The sequence below is a fragment of the Anopheles merus genome, unplaced genomic scaffold, assembly GCF_017562075.2.
Source record: "Anopheles merus strain MAF unplaced genomic scaffold, AmerM5.1 LNR4000257, whole genome shotgun sequence".
Lineage (NCBI taxonomy): Eukaryota > Metazoa > Arthropoda > Insecta > Diptera > Culicidae > Anopheles > Anopheles merus.
The window spans coordinates 18,133-43,406 of NW_024427837.1; the positions used below are offsets into that span (position 1 = coordinate 18,133).

General features: G+C 39.3%; 1 protein-coding gene across 1 annotated transcript; it reads left to right on the forward strand.

Moving 5' to 3' along the window:
• The first annotated feature begins 19,935 nt into the window (after positions 1 to 19,935).
• On the forward strand, positions 19,936 to 20,472 carry LOC121601980. The gene has a single exon (XM_041930770.1). It carries the CDS (start codon positions 19,966 to 19,968, stop codon positions 20,470 to 20,472), a length of 507 nt encoding a protein of 168 aa, XP_041786704.1. The 5' UTR covers positions 19,936 to 19,965.
• The last annotated feature ends 4,802 nt before the right edge of the window (positions 20,473 to 25,274 follow it).

Consider the following 25,274-nt stretch of genomic DNA (forward strand, 5'->3'; position numbering starts at 1 on the left):
AAATTGATTTATTAAACACAAACAACAACTATTTAATATTTTATGTGCCCCCCTTTGGATCTTAGGACTAACTGCAAGCGCTTTGGCATACTCTCCACTAGATTTTCTATATGATTTGGGTCAAGATTTTCCCAGGCGTTCTCTAGGGCTTCAAAATATTTATCTTTATTAGTTACGCCAGTTTTTTCACTCTATCATCGAGAATGGCCCACAAATTCTCGATGGGATTTAGATCAGGACTTTGTGGAGGCCATTCAAGCGGTTTTATGCGACATGAGTTGAAAAAAGTTTTTGTTTTCTTCGCGGTATGTTTGGGGTCGTTATCTTGCTGAAACACAAATTTATTTTCTAGACCTGTTTTTATTAGAGATACCTCTAAATTTTCTTGTAGGATGGTAATATAAGTATCAGCTGTCATAATGCCGTTGATTCGCACCAGGCTTCCTACCCCTCCCCAAGAAAAACACCCCCAAACCATAACATTGCCCCCTCCATGTTTCACCGTTCCTTGGATGTTGCGCTCTTGAAGCTCCTCACCTGGTTTACACCACACATGGGACCGCCGTTTTCGGTTAAACAGTTCAAATTTAGACTCATCTGTCCAAAGAACAGTTTTCCAAAACTCGAGCGGCTTATCCGCATGCTCTTGAGCAAATTTGAGCCGTTTTGATTTGTTAGCCTTACTGATGAAGGGTCTTTTCTTGGCTAATTTGCTATTGTACCCCTGTTCTATGATGCGACGGCGAATCGTTCGATCGGATATATTTAACTGAAGTGTATTTTTGATTTCAAGGACTGTTACTTTAGGGTTTTTCTTCACTTCGCGCACGATCCTGGTGTCTGTTTTGCTATCTGTTATTCTCTTCCTACCTCGGCCTGGGCGATCTACCACTGAACCTAACGTACTATATTTTTTAAAGATTTTTCCAACTGCTGATTTGCTGATGCTATACTTGCCAGCAACAGCTCGATGTGATTCCCCGTTCTGAACATCGCGAACAACTAATTTTCGGACAGCCAGAGGAATTTGTTTTGTGTTGTTTTCCATTTTGTGCAACTGAGCCAAATTGTCCAAAATTAAAGTACGAATCCACTTCAATGCCAAATGCTAATGCATGCAACCGGTCGCTTGCCTAAACACCTCATGTCAACAAAAAATCTGTCAAAACAAAACGATAAAAACGATAAGTTTGATCGATTTGCATAGTGGGCACTTTTTTTTGTCAGTGTGATTTGGACTAATTTTTTTAAAAATATTTTTGGTACTGGTAAACCTTTGATTTTTTCAATAAATTTTGATTGCACATTTAAGAGCAAAGAATGAAGATTGTTTAAAAAAATATAACACAAAGATAGCTTCACTTTTAACGAAAAAAAATTAGAAAAATGTAAAAATGTAAGTAGTGGCCACTTTATTTTGCCGGCCACTGTAGTTTAATGTACAAGTACGGACATCGGTTCCACGGTACAGTCGCAAACACGCTCGACTTTACAACATGCCCGTCATGGGATCAAGCCCCGTATGGACCGTGACCCCCTTATGCGTACCCTTGGATAAGGTAGTCAATAATACATTAATAACCGATTGGTGGCAAAGACAGACCTAGATCAACAACAGTTGTTACGCAAAAATAAGAAGGAGAATAAAAGGAAGAATAAGCAAGAATCTGCTGTATTACTGCTTGTTTTGAGCAAACACGAATAGGAAAATATAAAATTGTTTCCATTTTTATTACTTACTTTACTTACTTTAACAACAAAAGACAATGTATAAAATGATTGTCACACAAAACGACCATAAAACTACAAACTAAACGCTTCACACCATAATTACCAGTCATGAAACTTCAACTTCAATGATACACAAACTGAAACTAGCAGAAGAATATGTGCTTCTAGACAGACAAGTTCGTTGCCACGTTGGTGTTGCCGCCATTAAAACCACCTTCCAGACATAGTTATTAACTTCTATTCAGATACGCCATCCCGGTCACATAGCTAAGACGATCGACTTCAAGTCCCGCCGTCGTACGCCCCATGTTCGGTAGGGTGAGACGGTTTAACAATCTTCTATTTATTACCCGTATTTTCTCCACAAAGACCCCATTCTACAGAAGAAGGTGAAGAACCTCATTAAAAGCTTGTACTCTCGACGCGCTATTCAGACGATGCTTCCATTTAGTCATAATGCGAAAGTGGATGGAAAATTCTTCACATGTGAAGCGTCTTACACGACGTTCGTGTTCTGTTATGTTGCTCTGTTGTCCTTACCGCCAATACGCTACCGGACTGACCTACTTCTAACGGCAAAACGTCGAACGAAAAGCGTCTTTCCAGCAAGCGTCGATAAAAGCTGGTTGTTTTGAGCTAGGGATGGTCAGGATCAGAGAGAACTGATAAAAGAAAATATCACACGAAGCAATCCCTTTTCAGCTTTGGTTCATGGCACCTATAGTAGTATACATGGTATCTAGTTATTAGCATAAATATCCAACAACAATGTAGACAACAGTTTTTTCGCGGTAATTTTGCAGATTTTGAAAGTTTTTCCCGATTTGTACCGATTTTTTTTCTAATAAAATAATGAAACTTAAAAATTATATCATACCCTTTCCGATGATTAAATTTGTTGGCAAAAAATATTTGATGAACCATTCTTAAAATAAACAACTCACGTTTTAGCTTTAACCACATACATAATTGTGAATGTTTTACTCATATGAATACAGTTTTTTACATTACTTTTTTATTGTTAGGCCATCAATCGAGCCACTTGCCGACCAATTAAGCAATTTCTTATAACAGTGGCTTATGACTCTAGGCTTATGACTGTGATTTTGGTCGCCATAATGAATGCAGATTTCTATGGAGCTTGGCAGGAAAGGAAAAATGGATACTAAGGACTTGTATGGCACCTTGTACTCCTCTATAAAATGAAGATCTGAACTGAACTGAACGATCCGTTGTAATTTATCAACTTTAAACAGTTACTCAATTACTTTTGCGCACTGAATATTGTTAGTTACCATAAAACTATGCAAATGTTGGAAATATCAAAGGCCTATGATCAACTGAAAAAAATCTTCTACAGCTATTTTTTTTTTACTTTTTTTCATTCAAGTTTTACCTTTTGTAACGAAACTATCATCCCAAAATGAATTGAAAAGAACTGCTAACGGTCTGATTTTTGTATCATTGTATTTTGTAAAGTTTTGATATGTTAAACGTCTTCTGTCTGTGAAAAAAAACCCTAAAAAGATTATAGTACCATACGTTATATGTATGTGTTGATATTAGATGAGCAATCCACGAAGACAATCAGCGTTTGACAAATTTAGCAATTCATCGAATCTAATCTCATCATACAATTTGACAAGACGGCATAACCACACACATAATTGTAAGTGTAAAATGATTCTACCATCTTAAATTTGTCTATTTTTTTATGCTTCACGCTCCGAAATTAATATGTCACGTCTAAACACCCGTAAAGGGTAAGTGTACCAATTATGACTATATTATGTCATCAAGATACCGATTTTACTGCTGTAAAAATAAGTATTGAGTAAAATTTTAAAAGTCTATATGTTTTCTAGAAGCCTATAATGTGTAGAACACGAGAGTATTTTTAATTTTGACTCAATGTCTAGCGAAACAATAGAAAATTTCGATTAAAAATTGTATCTCAAATTACCAATTATGGCTATAGTGTTCCTAGCAATTCACCATAGTACCAATTGTGTAACAATTGTGGTTTTCAGTAAAAACTCGTGGATATTTACAACAAAAATCTATTTGTGACATTGTTTTAACTCAAGTCAAGTAGTAATAAGTTCACTGCAGGTAAATTAGTAAGTGAACACCATAAAATAAGTAAAATTAACAGTTTCAAATCTCCGTTTTGTCTCACTATTTGTATTGATATCCCCCCTCCACTGTTGCATCTGTGACTGAAACAAGATCTTCTAAAATGTTAGGGACTTATCCTACGGATAACACCGTATTTGAACACACTTTAATCTCCTGACAATTCTTCATATTCCTTTATTTGGAAGCTATTCCGAAGGCAGCTACCGTTTCAGCACGAGACACAGAGAAGCGCAAAACAGGGTGGCCTGTTTGAATTGGTTTAAATGAAGAATCGTAGCCATTGCCCAACTGTCTTGAAGATTAGACTTCTGGTCAATTATGCTCTAATTATCGATCAGAGAAGAACAAGAGCGCACTTGGAAATAGTACGACACGAGCGGCGTTCAGTTAACACATTTTTTTCATATGAAAATCATTCAAGACTGCGTTATTTCGATGAAACTTTTTTGATGTTGTATAATTTTACAAGAAAATTGTACTTAAACACAAAATAACACTTTATATTGCGAAAATAACAACGAGAAACCCCGATTTGTTCACTTGTAAACTACGCACTACGTAGACAAAACGACAGTTGTAAACAAAGCATCCATAGTATACTGCGATATTTGGTGCATCAAAGATTAGTTGTACCAATAATGGAAATACGGAAGAAAGACATATTTTCGATGAAATAATGTTAAATTTTGAGAAGAATTCGTTAAATAACTAATATTTTGCACCAAAACGATGATTTTGAGATAAAATTGTGGTTAGGTGCTTGAAAATCGCTAATATCCTACAGTGCTGCTCTTAGCAAAATGGTAAGAGATACCAAAAATCTTGGCAACACATTTTAAAAGGATGATATTTAACAAACGGAAGTGTCCAGCACGGAGCTAATGAAGCACACATGTGTTAAAATGTTCATATTTGAAATGAAAAATCCATCCATGATTTCAAATGCAAATAGACTGTTTTAGAGCGAAAATAGTATTCGTTATAGCCATCATTGGCGTTAAAGCCACAATTGGTACACTTACCCTACGTTTTCTTTCTCTCTGAGGGTACTGATAGCGTTTGAAAGCTGTACTGGCTATTAATACACTTCAATATTTCTTGCCATTGCCATTGTTTTTCTATTCGTCCAAGATCTGGTACGTTTGTATGAGCTTCATTCTTCTTCATTTAAAGTTATTTTTAATATAGGAACTTTGGAGGACTTTGGATAACAATAAATGAACATGTCTTTCACATTTTATTTTAGTGCAAGCAGCTGATTCCAAATGATTTTATTAAAAGTATTGCTATAAAAATATAAAAAGGAAATAAACAATACTATGAATCGCTGACATGAATTTAATATGATAAGTCATAAAATACGTCAACAATTTATAAACTTTATTAGATTCTCAACATATTCTGACTTATTCAGTTTGATTTTGATCAATGCTAATTATCCGTATGAATCTGTAATACCTCCATTTTAAGATAGTAGAAAATGTTATCAAAAATAGAGGCATCAAGCAATGTTATCTGGCTTCACCACGAAGCAGTATAAAAACACTAACAAATTAACATTCACCTTACCCAACGCACAAACAACACAATTCATGATACAGTCTCTGCTGTTCGTCATGATTGTCATGATTTTACGATTCTCTTGAAACAAGATAAGATCCGTTTCCAACACCGAACCATCAGCGTGTTTTTTTTCATTTTCGGAAAATTTACATTCAACGCTGGTGACACAATTTACTATGCGCTACCAAACCACACCTCCACCAGAATAAAAGCACCCTCCGTATCATTTGCCGCTCTGTTGGAGCAGGATGCGAGTTAAAATGCGCACCCTGGCGACACAAACTTTTACGATTGAAATAATGTGTAATTTTTAACCACCGCTCAGAAGGCGTACAAAATAATGCACTTTGGCGGTTGCAATAAAATGTTATCCTTTGTGTTATCCTGCCGAGCGCACTTTATCCTTTGTTTTGCTTTATCGCTTCCGTGTCGTGGAAGTGGAAAAGTGTTTCACAGCACTAGACGAGCTTTTCACGGGCAAAATGTGTGTCTCGCTATGGTCATGCCTTGCTCGACGTGTTGTCGTCATTTGGATGATACCATAGACACCAAACCCTCTGCTCTTGAGCAATGGCCAGCAACGGCAGGAAGAAATTGAGCAGGATTTACACGCAAAAGAACTTTTTGAGTACATGACTTAAGGGAGCACCATATTAAAACACCACAAACGTATAAATAAATAAACGCATGCGGAAGACCTTTTACAACGGCCACACTCGGTCTCACTCTGCCAAACAAGAAATACGCAGCAGTTGAGACAGAGCAGCGGAGAAAAAAATAAGATATGTTGCGATAAAATTATTATGTGTGGCTGTAACGTCCCTGCACCATCTTTTCGCTCACCGTTGCAGTGATCTGGAGGATTACATTTTCAAGATTTGATAATCTTGCCAGACACAATGTCGTCAGAAAATGGAACTACATCAGTGCTAAATGGATGCAACGGTTATGGATGTTGTCATCATTTGGAAAGTGTTCGAAACCATTGAAGGTGATAGCTAATGAAAGGTAAATTCAACCACTTTTATTGTATGATGCGAATGTTCTCCAATCTTAAGTTGATTTAAAATGAACACAAAAATAATATACATATTTAGCTTTCAATATTATACATGGCAGAAGTTTCTGTTTGTCTACAGTAAGTGCTACGCTGTTCGAACCTCATAGGCAAATTCGAACTCTACCTCCTTTCAAAATTGTATGGAGTTGACGGTGCAATGAGTAACATGGATTAGTTTTTCCTCACGTACGGCTATGGAATAGCTAACAAACCTATTCTATTTCACAAAAAAATGTGATGTTTTATATGTTACCCATGTCCTACGAACTACGAACAAGAACGGGAATGTTTGCAAGCGTTTAGGCTGCATTTTCGAAGTATTTATAAAATTACGACCAGTGATCAACTATAACGAAAAAACGGCTGACTGCACTCAAACTGCTGACAACTACATCTTCAATTTGTTTGAAACGAATTGGGCTCGTAAGGAGTTGGATTGATATAACACTTATTTACAGCTTTACAATTGATTATTGTGCCATTTGCTTCGAATCGCGTGTCGTTACCTGCGAATCGCATGCTACTATCATCAAATGCCTGCCTGTAAAATCGAGTGGCACGCACACTGTGGTCGTTGCAGTAACAGAATGCAACGTAACTGCGACTATCTTGTGTTAAGTTTTTCGGTCCTTCCGTCCGTGGCAACCAAATTGGACGAAACCAAATGGCGGATTATTTGGCTGAGTAGTACATATAAAGGAGCGAGATCTTTTTGAGACCGGTATAACGTTGAGCAGGTTGAGAAGTCACCAAGAAGAATTTTCGTTTTTTACTCATTTATTGTGCGAAAAAACAAATCAAACATTTCTCACAAATCAACCCCCCACCCTCCCCCCTCCTATAAGCATTAACGCCAAAGCACATTGTCCGTACTCGCTAGTATAATTTCAATTTTCTCTAGCGCATCTGGCGACGCTTCAGAAAATATGTTATTTTTCCATGTTTTTTACTTAAATCGGACGAGGTAAGTTTTGTTAAAGGTAGACACACATGTTCTGCACGCATTGAATCCATTTTCGCATCAAAAACGGTGAAAAAACTACTTAAATTTGAGATGCAGCACGAGCATTCCCTCGACGACCAAAAAAAGCTTCCACCAGCCGCCGCAAGATGAAAATTGAAAAAACACTAGTGTTGGGAATTTCGTTAAAAAAAAGGAACGGAACGGAACTAGTTCATTTTTCAAAAAGAACGGAACGTGAACCTGGGGTGCAAATGAACCGACCCAGAGCTTAGAAGCCAAACTGTCATTCGGGAGGGGGGGGGGGTGTTACTTGAGACAGGATATGAAAAGGCGTTTCTTAAATCATCATGCTGAAATCACCAAATCCAGATGGGTTCAACCTATGTCCAGTAAGCTGTACCAGCTGTGCTAATATAAAGCATGCATTTATTATCTAGCATTTTTAAACTTTTTAGATGCGACGACCATTTTCGGTCAAAACCTTCCTGTACCACTAATAGGCTTGGCTATCAGTAACTTAAATGCCCATAGCAGGATAATCATCCCAGTGTATGGGGGCACGATCCATTCGAGGCTTTTACCCATGCCGATGTTATTGAGTGGTAGGAGTTGACGATTGTATCACGAGATTGACTAATTATTTGAATTTCACTTACTACTTAGAACAATTAGTTTTTTTTTCACATAAATCGTTTACAACATCACGGCACTCAAACGGTTGTCGAATGGAACAGAATGCTTCGAATCGAATGGCTAAATATTGGAATCATGCCGAGTGCCAAGATCAAGCGGATATCGTGGCATAAAAAATAAATACATTTTATTTTTCGTTGTTCATAATCACATATTATAATACATCTCTTCCAGCCCGTTCTGCCATATGAGTACAGATTTAAATTTTAAAATAATTATTTGTCTGGTTAGGATAAGCTAAATTATAACAAAAAGTATAATAGATGTTACAAATTGCACCATAACACCAAATAACATTTTTAGTTTCGCTTATCACGATTTTTATAAACGATACGCGACGAAGTGCGATGAATATTTCTGTGAGCATGAGAGAATGCACAGGCAACACATACTGTGTGCGAGAAAGAGTGAACAGTTATCTTGCATGCAGCAAGCAACAGCCGGACAAAGCCGGTTTTTTTCAAAGAACGGAACGCACGAACGATAGCACCTTGCTAACAATATTGAAGCGGCAAAGACCGGAGTGAACGGAAAGAACGAATTGAACGGAACGGAATGAACGGAAAGAACGGAATGAACGGAAAGAACGAAATGAACGAAACGGAACGGAATGAACGGAATGAACGGAACGGAACGGAATAACGGTAAGAACGGAAAGAACGGAATGAACGGAACGGAACGATTTAGTATAAAGGATCGGAACGGAACGGCCTACATAAAGAACGGAACTTTTTTACTAGGTTCGGACCGGAACGGCCAACACTAAAAAACACTAGCGAGTACGGACAATGTACCCCGGCCTTTACATAATTGATGGATGACGCCTTATCAATGTAAGTAAGTACTACAATAACAATGAGTTAGTTGATCGATAATGGGTTAGTGGTATTAAACGATGTTTATGCTACGGAATAATGAAACTTTCTTTATTTAATTTTTTTATTTAAATTTTTTACACAACTTTTCCCTTACATTATTTTGTACATCATACAAAGATGCACTGAATGCATAACAGATGAAGCCACTGATTAGTTTGTTTTGTTTCGGAAAATAAAACAATGATTCGGAAACCACTCGTCTACCTACTCCCCTTATCCCCTTATCATATCCCCGTTGCATTTCCCCCGAAAAAGATAAGAAACATTCATCACACCGTAGCCAAAAATACTACCCATCCACTGTTCCAAATATGCCTATCAAGGGAAGATAATCTAATTTTAACCCCATACCTCCGGAATGATCGTGGAACCGGTGTATTTTACAAACAGATAACATTTTCCCATGGAAGCGAGTGTAAAATGCAAATAAATCTTAATGAGCCTTCGTCCCACAATCCTTCCCACCACTAGTCCCCTTTCTCCACCCCTGCCCCCACTGCAAACGTCGCTTATTTGCCAGGCGTGCTTTTGGGCCATTTAGTGAAATCGACACGGCGCGCGGGAATCGATTCCACAGCCAGAAGGAATGAAGTTGTTTAAATGATTTTCCTACTTCGTAGACGAGGCAGCGGCGTGGCAGAACCACCTGAGGAAAACGTGCGTCGGGTTTTGCGTCGGGTGCCAATGTCTGCACCGGTTATTTATTATATCGTTAGTTTCTGCCGGATTTCTGCCTAATTACGATCCCTGCTTCACAACGTCGCACTGTCGCCAGTGGTGGTTGTCATGTACGATTTCAGCATGCTGCTATCGTACCGTGTTGCCCGGGATTTTGTGGCTCCGGTATCTAATTCAAACCGCAAAGGAACCGCGCACCGCAAAACTCCGAGTGCAACGTCATCACTTTCCATTCGCTCCCGATTTCCTCCGGCCCGGCCACGGAAGTTATCTGCGAAAGATCGGGAAATTTATACAGCAATAACAAAACGATAAGTTCCACCTGTGCCGTACACCCCACCAAACCCTCCGTAGCGGGTGGGCGTTTTTAGCATATTTTCCCAATTAGCGCCTTGCTCGGGGTTCACCATGGTAGCTACTATGGCTGAAAGCGTATCGGGTTCGAAAATTTGAACCACCGCGTAGGAGTCACAGGGCACACGGCAAACAACTCAATCGGTATCTGCTGTTAGCAAATTAAGCTTGATCTGGTGTCCAGTTTTTCCGCCTTCATCCGTTACCATAGCTAGCCGATAACGATGCCGTGTGACTTTTTAGCCCGGTGGCAGTGTTGCGGTTACGAGCAGGAAGTGCGACACGAAGCACCTGGTCAAGGTGGCGAAAGAACAAACCGAAAGACCGACCGCAGATGAAGCACCATTTCAAGACCTCATCGTTACGTGAACTTGCGGTTGCGGTATTCGTAGAGTTTCGTTGAAAAAAGAGCCGGAAACAACTTACCCTATTCTGTGTCTGTCTTGGTGGAAAGTAGAATGCCGAGAGATGAGATACTTCCCACTTTTGGGCGACTTTTTGATTTATGCTTCAATCGTTTCAGTTGAATTTTTAAGCACAATCCAACCTTTGAAGGGCTCTTGGAAGAAACATTTCGGGAGGAATTTCTCAGCCGAGCGGCTAGTTTCGCCTTTCAACGGCCAACGGCATCCAAGATTAATGAGGATTGTCTTCTCCCTTTCTTTTACTCTATCGTTTTATCGGTTCCACTTTCTTTTCCCGAAAAACAAGACATCGATGAGGAAGAACAGAATTGAGCCGGTCTTTCTCTGCTTAAGCCGCCAAGCACATAGGATACGAACGAAACCGGAAAGCGAAACAAAGCTCCTGTCTTACTTATTCGTTATTCATAAGAGGCTGTAGTTTGCAAATAAAGTATTATGATCTTGGTTATATGTTTTGAGGCGAAGACGCTGAGAAATTTTGATCAAAATCGTAATTAACACACTGGTAACTAGTTTAAACATTTACAAAAATCTGTAAGTATTTCGTTTAAAAAAATCATACAAACAATAGTTGTTTCTTTCTAAAATAAAGCGCCTTTTTCCAAAGTTGCCGCATTGGAAAGATCAAGCCTAAGGTCTGATGATTATACGTGTACTATCGAAAAAATACCTGTAACATTATTCATTTTTTGTGGAGAGCAAGCACATTCAAAGCTGGAACAGAACAGCGTTTTAAGCGTTACCATTTTACTAAGTAACAAAGACAACATTACTAGACATTACTGTACACTTTTAGCGGCCGGTTCCGTGGTACAGTCGTCAACTCGAACGACATAATTAAATTCCCGTGATGGGTTTAAGCCTAGAATAGATCGTCCTTGCGTTGGAAGGACTTACTATATTCAGCTGTGTGGTACTGAATAAAGTCTGTACAGGCGGTCCCCAAGATACACAGTACCTTTTATACGCGAATTCGGAGATACGCGGTTTTCTTTGAGTAAATTGTACAGATTTGACTCATCAATTGTAAAATGCAAAATAGTTTCTTTTTTGATCGAATGTTAAAAACTATTTCGAAAGCTTTTATTCTGTGATATTCAGTCAGAGTCATTATAAATAATCAAATAAGTGGCTAAAACCATCCCCTGCTTGCTAAATTACACGAAAATTTATGATATTTTGGCTGGAAATCACGAGTTTCGACTTACGCGGTATTTTGTGGGCGTTTTCTGTCCCCATTAACCGTGTATCTTGGGGACCGCCTGTATAAGCCGACATGTCCCCGTAGGACGTTTACACCAATTAGAAAAAAAACATTACCACACAATTTGCTTGAACACATACTTGAACCTATTACTTGAACTGATTAGAAGTTAAGGTTAGCTAAAAACTTTGGTAATCTTCATATTTAGACAAAACCCCGTATTCGATCAAGGTCTGATAAAACTATTACAACGTGTTTTTCTTAACTATTAAGTTACTCGAACGAATACACCACGATAGCTGCTCGAGTGTTTTGACTTAGTCACTATAATGAATTTTTTTCCTTTATCACATCACGCGTCATACACAGAGTTTTTTTTTCAACAATGCTTGTATCCGAATATTTGTCATTTTAATGGTTCGAACGCATAACTTTGGTCATCTTGTTAGAATTTATTATATCTCATTAATTAAAACTAATAAGGTAGTTTTTTAAACTAGTATAACAAGTAATAATTCCAACTGATAGGACACAACAGAACAAATTTATGGAGTGGTATACATTATTGATTGATATACGATACACATAAAAAATACATTTCACGTTAATAAGAGTTTATAGATCCACTACCATTGCTAAAAGCAAAATATTATTCCAAAAACTTAAAACAAAACAAAATGAATGAAGTCAAGCTGCTTGATGTCAAGCAATTTCGATTCATAAAATAATATTCATCCCAATCATGAATTACCTCACCACAGAATCATTAGATAATATTCATTAGCCTCACACTTTCTTATTTTGGAGAATGGTATTATCTACGCTTCCGGAACCACTTTCTAATGATCTTTAAACATTCATCAAACTTCAAACAGATGTATAATGTTTGACCGTCAGCAAACTTCCGGCGGATGTAATCAAACGAAAATGCGCGCCAAAGAATAGATCGACCCTGTCGCTTAATGTATAATTTGAAGCACATCTCTGAGCTTTTTTTGTATTTATGTGTGCGTGTGCCTAATATTGTAGCATCATCACACTTGCTATGCTTTGGTATGCAAATTTTTCTATAAATTTTCATTGCCTTGGATTCATTGGATGTTCTACCCATCTAGATCGTAAATATATCGTTGACGTTAGACAGAGAGAGAGGAAGAGATACGGGAGAATGCCGAATCTAGTGCTTTCTTTTTTGCTCCGCCTGTGTAAAGACTGATAGGAAGAAAAATCATTGCTCAGCATTTCTCTGGAGCAGATACTTTCATCAAAGCTGGCATCATCATTATTCTTCGTCCGCTCGCGACTACTAAAATCGAAGTCGAATGTAAAATTCCTCCGAAGCTGCAAAACCACCAACCGCCACCGAGACACGGGCTCCGTTCGCCAACGTTTGACCTTTTGGTCGCATGGGAAAACCACACTACGCTACGCTCGATGAAGCGGAATGCGGCGGCTTCCCCCGGCATGGTTGAAGAAATGCCGCTCAAAGGCCGCCCTACAAATACTTCAACTTGGCGCATGAATGATATCGTCAACACAGTAGGCTTCGCTTCGATTGCATTCTCTACATCAAACAGGCCCCATCGACAACCGGTCTAGCCTCTTAGGGTGAGCGTAACTTGCCTTCCAGCGGCAACGACACAGCCCCGAAGGCACCCCGAGCATAGACAAGTATCATCGACGGCCAAATAAATTAAATTATACTTTCTCCATCGCTATTCACCGATGCGAAAGTTTCACCCTTCCCTGCACTGCTCTTAACCGACCTAGATCACCAGAGAGGAAGTTTCTTCTTTTGCCGCTGCAAGGGTATGCTAGGGTGTGTCTGAGTATGTGTGTGTATGTGTACGTGTGTCCCGAGGACGTGGTCGAAATTTCAGACCGACTACCGGCGGCTCCAGCTGAAAAGCAGAGAGTCATGCCCGGTGCGCATGTAGTGTTGATTGTGCGCAAGAAAGCGGAAGAAATTGTCTCAAGGATCTCGAACGCTTCGCGTGGCAAAGAGTTCAGGCTGGTAGGCAGGCAGGCAAAATTGAAAAAGGACTACGAGCAGAAGATTAGGCGGTTACGTGACGCATATGTGAAAGTGACTCGTTAAAAGCTCCTGAGGATATCTTTCAATTACCGAGATGAGGAGACAAGCGGGTTTGCCAGCATCCCAGGTGCCAGGTTCCCTCGATCCAACATCGATGGATCGCAAAACGATGACAGAGAGACGATTACACTCACGCTGATAACAACATGCTAGGCGTAAGGTGAGTAAGTTATTCATTAACCAATAGCTTATAAAATTACATGCGTTTACATGGGCATGTATTTGTTTCGTACCAGCTTGATGGATGGTCAGTTAGTTAATACAGATTCTACAATTTCAGTCCCTTCACCAAAATATGTTGGAGGTCGGTTTGCTCCCGAATACATTTTGCCGAAAAGTATTAAGCTCGTTCCAGGCTGAAAATTAGTGTCTAGACCGCAATAGGTTTAGCATCTATTGATGGTATGAGCTGGATTTGTAAAAGAAAAGATTTTGCGTGTATGACCTTTTGTTTTATTTGTCTGCTCGTTGCTTTTTCTTTGCTTTCCTAAATCTAAGAGCCAAAAAATAAACATAAATAAAATAAAATCATAAATAAATTAGATGTTCATATTAATTAAATGCATGTATGTTTCAAATTAAAGAGGTGTTAAAGCCGTGGTAAAGTTGAATAAACTGTGAATTAAGTGTACAATCAACTCTCTCTTATTTGAGAGGTGATGGGACTGTCGAATAAGAGGGATATTCAACTTACAGAGGTTGATAGTGAACGAAAGGTCCATACAAACAAGAAAGAGACAAAACATTTAGTATGCAGCCTTAACTGTTGCTATAGGAAACTGCGCACACGATTGCCAATTTGAGCGTACATCATTCAATAACCATGGCAACACCATACATAAATAAGAGAGATACAGATTTTAAAGATTTTCCAAATTAGAGGGACTAAAATGTACTGGAAATCAAAGGACTTTGGAAAATGTTTAAATAAGATAGGTTTTTCAAATTGGAGATGTATCAAATAACTTCACTGTTCACTTGGTTCACTGTATTTGACTGCTACAAAATGACCAACATAATGGATTATATTATCAAGCACTTAAAGAACATGTTTCCATATCTGTATTCATGACAAAATGTAAAATATGGTAAACAAATTCAATATAGTCATCCAACGGGGTAAAATATTTAAATTAAATTCGATATTCAGAAAAATCTTGCAACATTAAACGAATGTATGGAATCAAACTTTTTACTGTGTGTTTTTTTTTTAATAAAATAAATTTCATTTACACAAAATGACTTTACGCTCACTATACACAGGGCGTTCGGGATAATTGTGACAGTCACCTACCGAGAAAGAAAAAATATTATGGCAAAATTAGTTATCGGGAAGTTTTTGTTTGTTTTAGAAATAGTAGCTTACCATATATTTTATTCATTTTATTCAAAATATCCGCCCTCGGTTTCTATTACGGCCTCCACCCGTCTCCGGAACCGGGAACAAGCCTGGCGACAGTTTCGCGGGGTAGTGCCGCGAAAACGGACCTGATTTTCGCCATCAGCTCCGCCTTGGTGTTGCTGGAGGTTCTGTTGGTGTCCCGTTCCACCGCACCCCATACGAAATAATCCATTGGATTAAGATCCGTGGAGCTGGAGGCCACACATTCGGCGCGTGCCAGGCTCCAGGGGATGCTGTAGCAAGTTGTGCAGCTTCTTGGCGTTCCCCAACGGACGCTCGCGGCCCTGCTCTGTCAACAACTGACCTCTTCGGCGCTTATAAGAGAAGTACCGGAGGTCGTCATTCAGGGTCATTTTCATCGTGGATGGTGCCACCCCCATCTCACGTGCCAATGGCCGAATTCCGATTCCCGGATTTTCCATCACGTGCGCCTGGAGGTCAGCCAAGAAAACGTCGGTCCGCACGCAATCCCGCCGCTGAGAATGTGGTTTTCGTGCTGCCACCGCTTCGTCGTCGTCGCTGTTTTCTCCCAGCTCACTCCGAATCGCCTTCACCGTGTTCAGCGAACACTGCACGCACTGCATGATGTCACGGTTGTCGCGTCCGGCGCGGATCATCATGATGCATGTGATCCGCTTCCACAATGTACACTTTTTTGGCATTTTTTTATCACGGGACGTTTTCGCACACTTTTAGCTGTCGAATGACGTATTGCTTGTTTTCCTATGCCAACTCGATCACGAGTTATCAACAAAAATGTAACTGTCAAAATTATCCCGAACGCCCTGTAATATTCTTCATCTTCTTTGAGCCAACAACCGATATCAGTCAAGGCCTGCCTGAACCTACTAGTGAAGTGGGCTTGGCTTTCAGTGACTTTTCATTACCCATAGCAGGATAGTCAGTCCTACGTATGGAAGCAGGATCCCAAGGGGGCTTGAACCCATGACGGACGTGTTGTTAAGTCTTGAATGTTGACGACTACATCACGAGATCGGCTTTTTATTTAATACTAGAATAATATCGTACACAATCGTACATAAGTTTGAATACATTATATTCCACAGTAGCTAAAATTTTACTTTGGTACCACCCAATCGATCCAGTTACAAACGATGAACAAGCTTTCTATAATCCTAATCTCTCTTGTACAGCCACAACGCCGACAGGCGATACGCTAAGCCACTTACGCTAGAAAACAACCGTTCCATTATCCAATCGATACGAAATGTGCGCGGATTGACGATTCAAAACCATTGTTTCTACCACAATTCCCATTAACTTTCCTAATCCTGCCCAAACGCAGCGATAGTGGCATCGAGCTTTGCTTCTGCTTTTTCATCACACTTTAAGCCACTGATTAATAGTAAAATCGAGACGAACATGCGACAACGAAGGAAGGAACGGCTAGATTCGGCACGGTGCAAAAGTTCCTGAAATCGATTATAGAGCCTCCGAGCTGGAGCTTTTTTTGTTGTTGTTGATCTCTCCTTTCCACTCCAACAAAGCCGGACCGGAAAGAGGAATTGAGAAGAAAATATAAAAAGAATCACCATTTGCCATTTGATATCATTTCGGTGAAAACAGGGAGGAAGCATTGAATAATGCCCAAAGACGTGGCATCCTGCCTCAGACCAGACCAACCGCGCTAACCTTCGGTACGGCACGGTGGAAGACATTGTCACGCGTAGAGGAGGACGATGTCCTCTAATCGGAAAAACTGTCATGCCTCGTTGTTCACTTTAAACCACGGGTAATTTGTTCGCCTCCTTATCCTTTCGGCCCTGGAGAGCACTTCCCGGGGTACGAGTGCCGGCAGACATCCGCTCAAGGACATTCACAATCCGCCGAGCGCTCCACTCCAGTTAGGCACGAGACGGATGTTTTCCCCCTTGCAGAGCTATTCGGTGTTGGAAAAACTTTCCTCCTCCCAACGACTTTCAAACACGAGCGAGGAGACGGACAACGGGTTGATGGTTGAAAACGGAGGCAGGGTACCAAAAAAGCAAACCGGAAACACGAAATAGCGACGAGCTGGATCGTCTTCAGCACAGACTGCTGCGAGCGACAAGGACGAAAGGAAGTTGTTTCCCCTACCCGTAGAAAGATTAGTCTTGCTCGATGAAAGATAACTTTCGTGACGGCCAAATCTCGTTATTTCGTTTCGAGGCAGGTTCGCGTGGAGAGTGGTGTCAGAAAATCCTGCACCTACCCATATTCTACCGCCATTTACAGGAAGGTAAGAGATGAATGAGGTGCGTGGGGGTTGTCGTTTTTTCCTATTTCTTTTTTACCAACATTCTTCTACCCTAACTTCTTCTCTACGACTCCACAGTAATTCCGCTCGCTAACTGTTCAAAATGTCGCTGACGGTGGGATGGATGGCTTCGTTCCGTACCCACATTCCTATTTCCTCTTTTTTTTTTTGTCAAAAATTATCACCAAAAGACGACGTGTGCGGCAGTTCAGTGGCAGCAAAAATCGTTTAAATCAAGCCGAACCATTTCGCGATACGAGTATGAAAAATTGTTCCCATCCGGGAAGCGACGAATCGTGCTCGTATTTTTGCTGGTTACGCTAAGCTGCCCAGAAAAAGACGAAAAAAGAAAAAAAATCTAGTTGTACTCGCGGTTGAGCTATCTGTTGGCCACGAACGGTTAAACAAGAAATCCCGTGACAAATTAGAAAGAAAAGCGAAACAAACATCACGAGGACGACTGTGTCCGTGTTATCTGCCAGCGGTAAGTGAAAGGAAACTTGCCATCGTTCCAAATTCGGATGCATGGACACGTTTTGCTTCTTTTGCTTTACTTACAAAATGCATTCTTCTTTTCTAGCGCTTCTGTGCAAGAGAGATAAAGAGACAAACAGACAGAGAGCGAGAGGGAAAGAGAAAGAGAGAGAGACAGAGTTGGATATGCAGGTTGTAACAAATTAATGACACGAAATCATGGAAGTAGTCATCATAACAAGCTATCTTAAATGAAATGTAGGATTCAATTTGTTATGCACAGCAAATACTCTGCAAAACCATAATTATGAATGAAAGTTTTTGTTCATGGGGCCATTCACGAAACTAACCAGCTTTTACACGGAGTTTGACAGTTGGTGGCTGAAATCATGTCAGCACTCCATACAAATCACAAACTAAACTTACTTATCCTGGGCTACAACCGCTTTGCAGTCTTGGCCTGCCTGTCCGAAACTGGAGTGTCCGAAACTGCTCACGGTCTCGCGCCTTCGTCTGCCAGTCCGTTATCCCGGGCTTAATGGCGGACGTCTCCACGCTATCTTGCCACCTCAGTTTGGGCCTATCACGCCTCCTCTGTCCTTGTGGACGGCGTAAAAAGAATTTACAGACCGGATCTTCCGTTTCAATGCCTATGACAAGGCCAGCCCACCGGAGCCTGCCGAGCTTGATACGCTACACGACAGTGAGGTCGCCGTAAATCTTAACATACGTACCAGAATTCAGAATTGGACGTACATGAAAAGAAGTTAAAATGAAAAAAAGTGTTGTGTTTATGTGAATGTAAAGATTATTAACGAATTATTGAGACTGTCCGCAATTTGACACAAAACGTTCCTTATTTGAAACATAAGCTCGAAACTGTCCGGAATATAAATTAATACTTGTTTGCAATTCCATCAGTTTTTGCAATGTTTTGGATTTTTTTGGAATTATTTATTTTTTTATCAAATGTGGATGGTTTGCATCAGCTAAGAGAGTGAGTTCAATAAGAAAAAAAAATATTATACGTCAAAAATATCTTAAGTGTCCGTTATTCGAAGCAATACGGTAAGTAAGCAACATTTGTCTCTGTTACTTGCTCTTCTTAACTTCATTTGGTTCCATTTTTATCTCTGTAATGATCAATTTATCTCACATAGAATTACTTGTTCGTAAAGCATTTTGATAGTTACTAAATGTAAGTTTGTGTTTATAATGTTTGAGCTGTTGAGGCTTTTCTATTATCTTCAGAATATCCCCAATGATTTTTGTGGCGAGGTAGGATAGGGCCATCAATAAACGTTTTTACTCTTGTTTTATTATTTTTGACTGTTTACAATTTTTCCCCCCTGTTGCTGGTCCTCAAATGATTTAACATTACTATTAGTTTTTAAAATAGGAATTACCCATGTTGAACCATTCTGATGATATAATTACATAGAAACAGCAATATCACCAATGGCACAGCTTGGTATCATTAACCAATTAATGTCATAACCAAACCAATGCAGACCTGACTCGCGGCTCTTGGTTATTCACTAAATTGGTCATTCACCCTTTGGGTCAAAAGTTTGCCGACCGCTGCCCTTAATGATTCCACACAATAAAACATGGCGTGACGTTCATGGAATGGCGGAGCCAAGTAAGTCGGTGTTTATCTAGTCGAGCTTATTATGTGGGAAAAAGAACAAATTGAATTTGTATTTTAGATTTCAAACATGTTGTGCAATCACTTAACTTCTTGCGATTTTTTTAGTGTTTTACAATCAACCAGAATACTTTGGAAAACATAGCCATCAAAAATTGATTCATAATTTATCATTTCAGTTCCAATTGATGGAAACTTATTGGTTTGCAGGATAACTATCCTGTAGTATATATACATAGGCGAAATTATAGCATGTAACTAGGTGTTAGTGAGATCGGGGTTATGGCTCAGGTTAGTGTAGGATTATATGGTCAGTTCAATAAAAGCACTCATGGTTGAATCACGTAATATTGGCGACGAGGGAAAAAAAGGTCACAGCAGAGAATCTGCAAGTAAAAAGATGAGTCAAATAGGAAACATAGAGCCCTACGTAATGGGAGAAAGTTTCAAAGAGTATATTCATCGGCTGGAGATGTATTTCACCGTCAATGATATTGCGGTAGAAAAAAAAGTGCCAGTGTTGATCACAATGGCTGGTGCGTCGTTGTATTCGGTAGCAATAAAGTTGTGTGCACCGGATGATCCACGAGATAAAACGTATGCAGATTTAGTGAAGGTGTTGGAGAAGCATTTCAAGCCCAACGTGAACGTTGTGTCCGAGCGTTATCTACTCAGAAAGTGTAAGCAGACAGCGGAACAGTCGATTGCTGATTACATCATTGAGCTGAAGGCAGCGGCACAGACGTGTGATTTCGGCAGTTTCTTATCAGACGCTCTAAGAGATCAATTTGTGGCTGGCGTGTACGATCTGGAGCTTCGCAAACGGCTGCTGAAGAAGGAAGATTTAAAATTCGTGCGAGCATGTGAAATCGCTCGATCTTGGGAAGCAGCGCAGGAACACCAATAATCGATGGTGAGGAAAAACCAAAAGGGTTTGCATCATCCACGTTAACTGCAGCGCAAATGAATTATGCACAAGTACATAGGGAGGCATTAGCGGTAATATTCGGCATAAAAAAATTTCACAAATATGTGTATGGAAGGGCATTTAAACTAATTACGGATAACAGTGGCGTCAAGGAAATATTCAATCCGTCGAAAGGAACTTCTGCAATTACAGCAGCAAGGTTGCAACGTTGGTCCTTATTTTTAGCGAATTATAATTATTCGATTGAACATAAGGCAGGGAAGTTAATGTCAAATGTAGATGCCATGTCCAGATTACCGTTGCCTGAAGAAAATGAACTAGAAAATGTGAATTTGGGAGTAAATGTGCTAAAAGAAAATTCACAAATTGAAATCGAGGTGATAAAAAAACACCAATTACAAGATGGTGAAATCAGGAATGTTTATAATTTGGTGAAATATGGATGGAAAAATAATTAGAGCCAGGGTTGAAAGTTTATAACAAAGTGAAAAATCGTTTAGGAATAGAAAACGGAATATTATTTTTCGATGATAGAATAGTGATTCCAAAAATGTTAAGAAATGATATACTCAACAAATTTCACGCAAATCACGATGGTATCGTAAAGATGAAAATTAGTGCGAGGAAGTTTGTTTGGTGGTTGGGAATGGATAAGCATATTTCGGATTTTGTAACAGAATGTTCGATTTGTCAAGCTTGTCAACCAGTTAGCAAAGAGATAGTAGAAACAAAATGGCCTTCATGTGGAATTCCGTTTGAAAGGATTCATATAGATTTATTTTATTTTGAATCTAGAACATTATTAATAATAGTAGATGCGTATTCGAAGTTTATAGATGTGCGTTTGTTAAATATGGCCAAAGCTAACGACATCATAGAGCAGATAGAATCTTTTTTTGGTTATTTTGGGATTGCTCAGGAAGTGGTTACTGATAACGGTCCGCCGTTCAATTCTGAATCATTTGAATTTTTTGAGAGAGTATGGTGTAAAAGTAACTAAATCACCACCGTATCACCCTCAATCAAATGGGTTAGCAGAAAGAGGAGTAAGGACAGTAAAAGAAGTATTAAAAAAGTTTTTGTTAGATTCTAAATATAAATTTTTGCCTTTGAGCCGCAAAATAAGCAAATTTCTGTTGCACTATAGGAATACGCCCACTACGGTTACTAAAGAAACGCCGTCACAGAGAATTTTTGCTTACATTCCAGTAACTGTTTTAAATAAATTAAATGCAAAGCAAGTAGAAAAAAATAAGGATAACGAAGATAATTGTAAAGCGGTCCGTATTCATAACATAAGAAAGGAAAATAAGTATATCGATTTTAAAAGCGGAGAAAAGGTAGTGTATAGAAACCATTTTAAGGATTTAGTGCGATGGATTCCAGCCACTATTATAAAGAAAGTTAGTTATACTACTTACACTGCTAATATAAATGGAAATATCAGATTAGTACACAAAAACCAATTAAGGAAGCTGAAACGCAAGTTGAATTATAGTTATATTACTGAAAAGAATTGGTCCCAAAATGATACATTGTTGAATACAGAGAATAATTATAAACGCAAACGTAGCGAATCACAATCTCCACCCATTAGGAGATCAGATAGATTGAAAGGTCAACCGCGATTGAAATATTGTAAATAGTTAATCGTAAGTTTGCGTTTAGTGGGGAGACTGTAGTATATATACATAGGCGAAATTATAGCATGTAACTAGGTGTTAGTGAGATCGGGGTTATGGCTCAGGTTAGTGTAGGATTATATGGTCAGTTCAATAAAAGCACTCATGGTTGAATCACGTAATATATCCGAATAGTTAGTTTAACAAAAAAGCTTCAACGGCGAAAACCCCCAAAATGAGAACGATACCTTCTTCAACCAAGCTCCCTAACAAGCGAAACGGAAAACGGGCGCTTTTCCGGTTGATTAAATTTCTTCCATTTACATTCATCGTTCCCCCACAAACTCGCACAAGTCAACTGGTGCCAATTAGAGGCAGTCTCATTAAATCTGTTCCATCCACCATCAACCGAGCAAACATTCAATTGCCTTGAAAGTCATATCGAATTTCTTTCCGAGGTGCTTCTACCCACCACCGTCGACCGTTGACGTCATCGTGCGGGTGCACGTCAATCACCGCATCGCTATGCCGAGGGTCGGAACTTCAATCGCAAACGCCCACCGAGCGCGCTTGTGCACGGTAAAGGAGCGAGTGCAAAGAGTATTAAATGTATTATCGGTATCATATTACCGCTCCGGACGGCTTCCAGTCCGATGAGTGGGTCAACTGGCCGGGCTGCTAAAGGTCCACTGTGAACCATAAAGCTAGTATCATATTATTTGTGGCTCCGACGAGAGTGAAGGTACTGAAAAATGCAACGAAAGCTTCGGAAAACACCACCGCGTATTGAGGTCAGACAAAGGCAATCCAGCTAAAGATGAGGTCAACCGCCACTGCCACTACCACTGCCAACGCGAAAGACCATGAAGGGAAATTGTTACAATGCTTGCTTCAAGTGGCACTGTGCCTTGCCACGTGGTTCATGTCTAGAGTATAAAAACACATCCGCACCGAACGGAAATTGCAGTTCAAATGTCAGCTTTATCATAGCGTGTGCGTCGTGCAATTCCACTCGAGTGACAACTTAATGGTACGGTTTGGGTGCGTTAGTACTTAGCGTCGCACACTAAGCGTTGCCCGAAGGCGGCAGACGGCTCTCTAATATTAGCTCCGACACGGCAACTGACAATTAGTGTACGACGGTTTCATTAAAAGAATAAATGATGGCAATGATGATGATGGGCTTCGGCAAGCGAATCGTCTTCCGTTCCAGCGTTCTAGGGGTACATGATTTTTATTTGCTCAAGGCTCTTCTTTTCACTTGAACAAACGATTGGCATAATTTAATAGTATTTCCATTCAACTAGTTTTGTGCAGGGCAGACAAAGTAGCTTAAAATATTTCCCGGCTTATAAAGTAACACAAAAGCACACTAAAGGAGAGTGTGTAGGAAATGTAAGCAAAGCATTCAAACAACTTCAAAATATAATTTGAAGTTATTCCAATGTCCTGTAAAGGTATGTGTATTTTATGGGAGGGATTCTTTACTTTTGATGTTCAAAACTTTTAAAAAACTATTCGAATGTAATTGACCTGTCCTTCGATGTAATCAAATGTTTGCGACGATTAACATAATATATCGCATTAGATCATAGGAACACTTAGTTATAGGTCCTTTACTTTTTAAGTGAAATATTTAGGCCACGAAGGCCAGATATTTCATATAAAATTAAATAAATAAATGATAAGAAAAAAAATCCTAGAATATGTTGATTTTTAGCTAGTAAATATATTTTGTAGACCTAATATTTACCGTGTACGATGTTTTTTAACATTTGATTTGTTAGCTACAAATCAATTATAACTATTAGAAAAATCATACACACTTTCATTAGTCATTAATGAGCTTTTACGATACCGGCCAGCAGTTTCATACGGAGTTTGAAAATTGGTTGATAAACGCCAATTCGTTGCAGGCAATCGTGCATCACAAAATAAGGTATTTTTCGCCCAGTGAACCACTTAAACTGTATATTTTAATTGAAATCAAATAAATATAGTTGATTCTCACGATTACGTAGTAAAAATGTTGATTTTTTTTTTACAAAAGTAAAATTAATCCACTGTTTGATAATTGTGGCAATTTCTTTAACATAAGCCGCGTAAATGTTCATGTCCCTATCGAAGAGAAAGAGAAAGAGGAGAATGACCTATTTTATGACCACCTCGCTAGAACCATAGATGCGTGCCCATCCGTCCAGATGCGTATCCCCATAATCATACTGGGGGACTTCAACGTAAAAGTCAGTAGGGAGCCAATGTACCGCCAATACACTGGCTGTCACAGTCTGCATGAGCACAGTAACGATCAAGGTCCTTGAAAGAGAACAGGTCGAAGGTCGAGAGTAAATTGACAGAAAGCCATGGGAAAATTTTGACAGTTAAAGTAAACATTGTTTATGTTTAGCGATGGACGTTGCTATGGAGTGAATGAGAGTTTTGTTCAGCATTTTACATTCAATTCCTGGTAGAATATTTGAAGAAGTAGAATCCAATTAGAATATTACATGACTGATATAATCCAAGGATCTCTTTTATCATTCGTAGCCGGGTTATAAGTAAATGACGGTATGCTTATTGTACCAGTGTGTGTCGATTGGATGTTTCATTTTACTCTCAGTGTTGAATTGAAAGTAAAAGGACTTATTTTACCCAGTTCGAACATGTTAAACTTTTCGTTTTTCCAGCAGGACCGTTGCAAACGGTAGTGGTTTGTGGTCACGGAATGGCAAACAATGAAAAAGGTTATCAACGTTTCTGAACACAGAGTAGACTGCAATTACTTCTCCTTTATTCTCCAGAGGTGATTGACCGCAAGAAATTTAACCAATATAATCTTCCTAATAGTAAAATCGTCCACTTTTCCGCGTTTACTATTAGCCGTTTGTTTGTAAACACTTTTCATGAAACTGTCAAAAGCGACCTGAAAATGGCATCCTAGCAACGGGCTTTGCATCGACCTGTTCTCCTTAATAGATCTTGGTAACGATGTTAGAATGTGTTGTAATCTAGCAATCGTGTAATTGTCAAAACGTATATGTAGATCACAGTAGTCTATGATCGCAAAACGGATTAGTTAGTTGTAATAAAACCTTCAGTAAGAACAGACGTCTTTAGAATGACTATGATCAACGTCATTTGTCCGGTAAAGGTGGATGG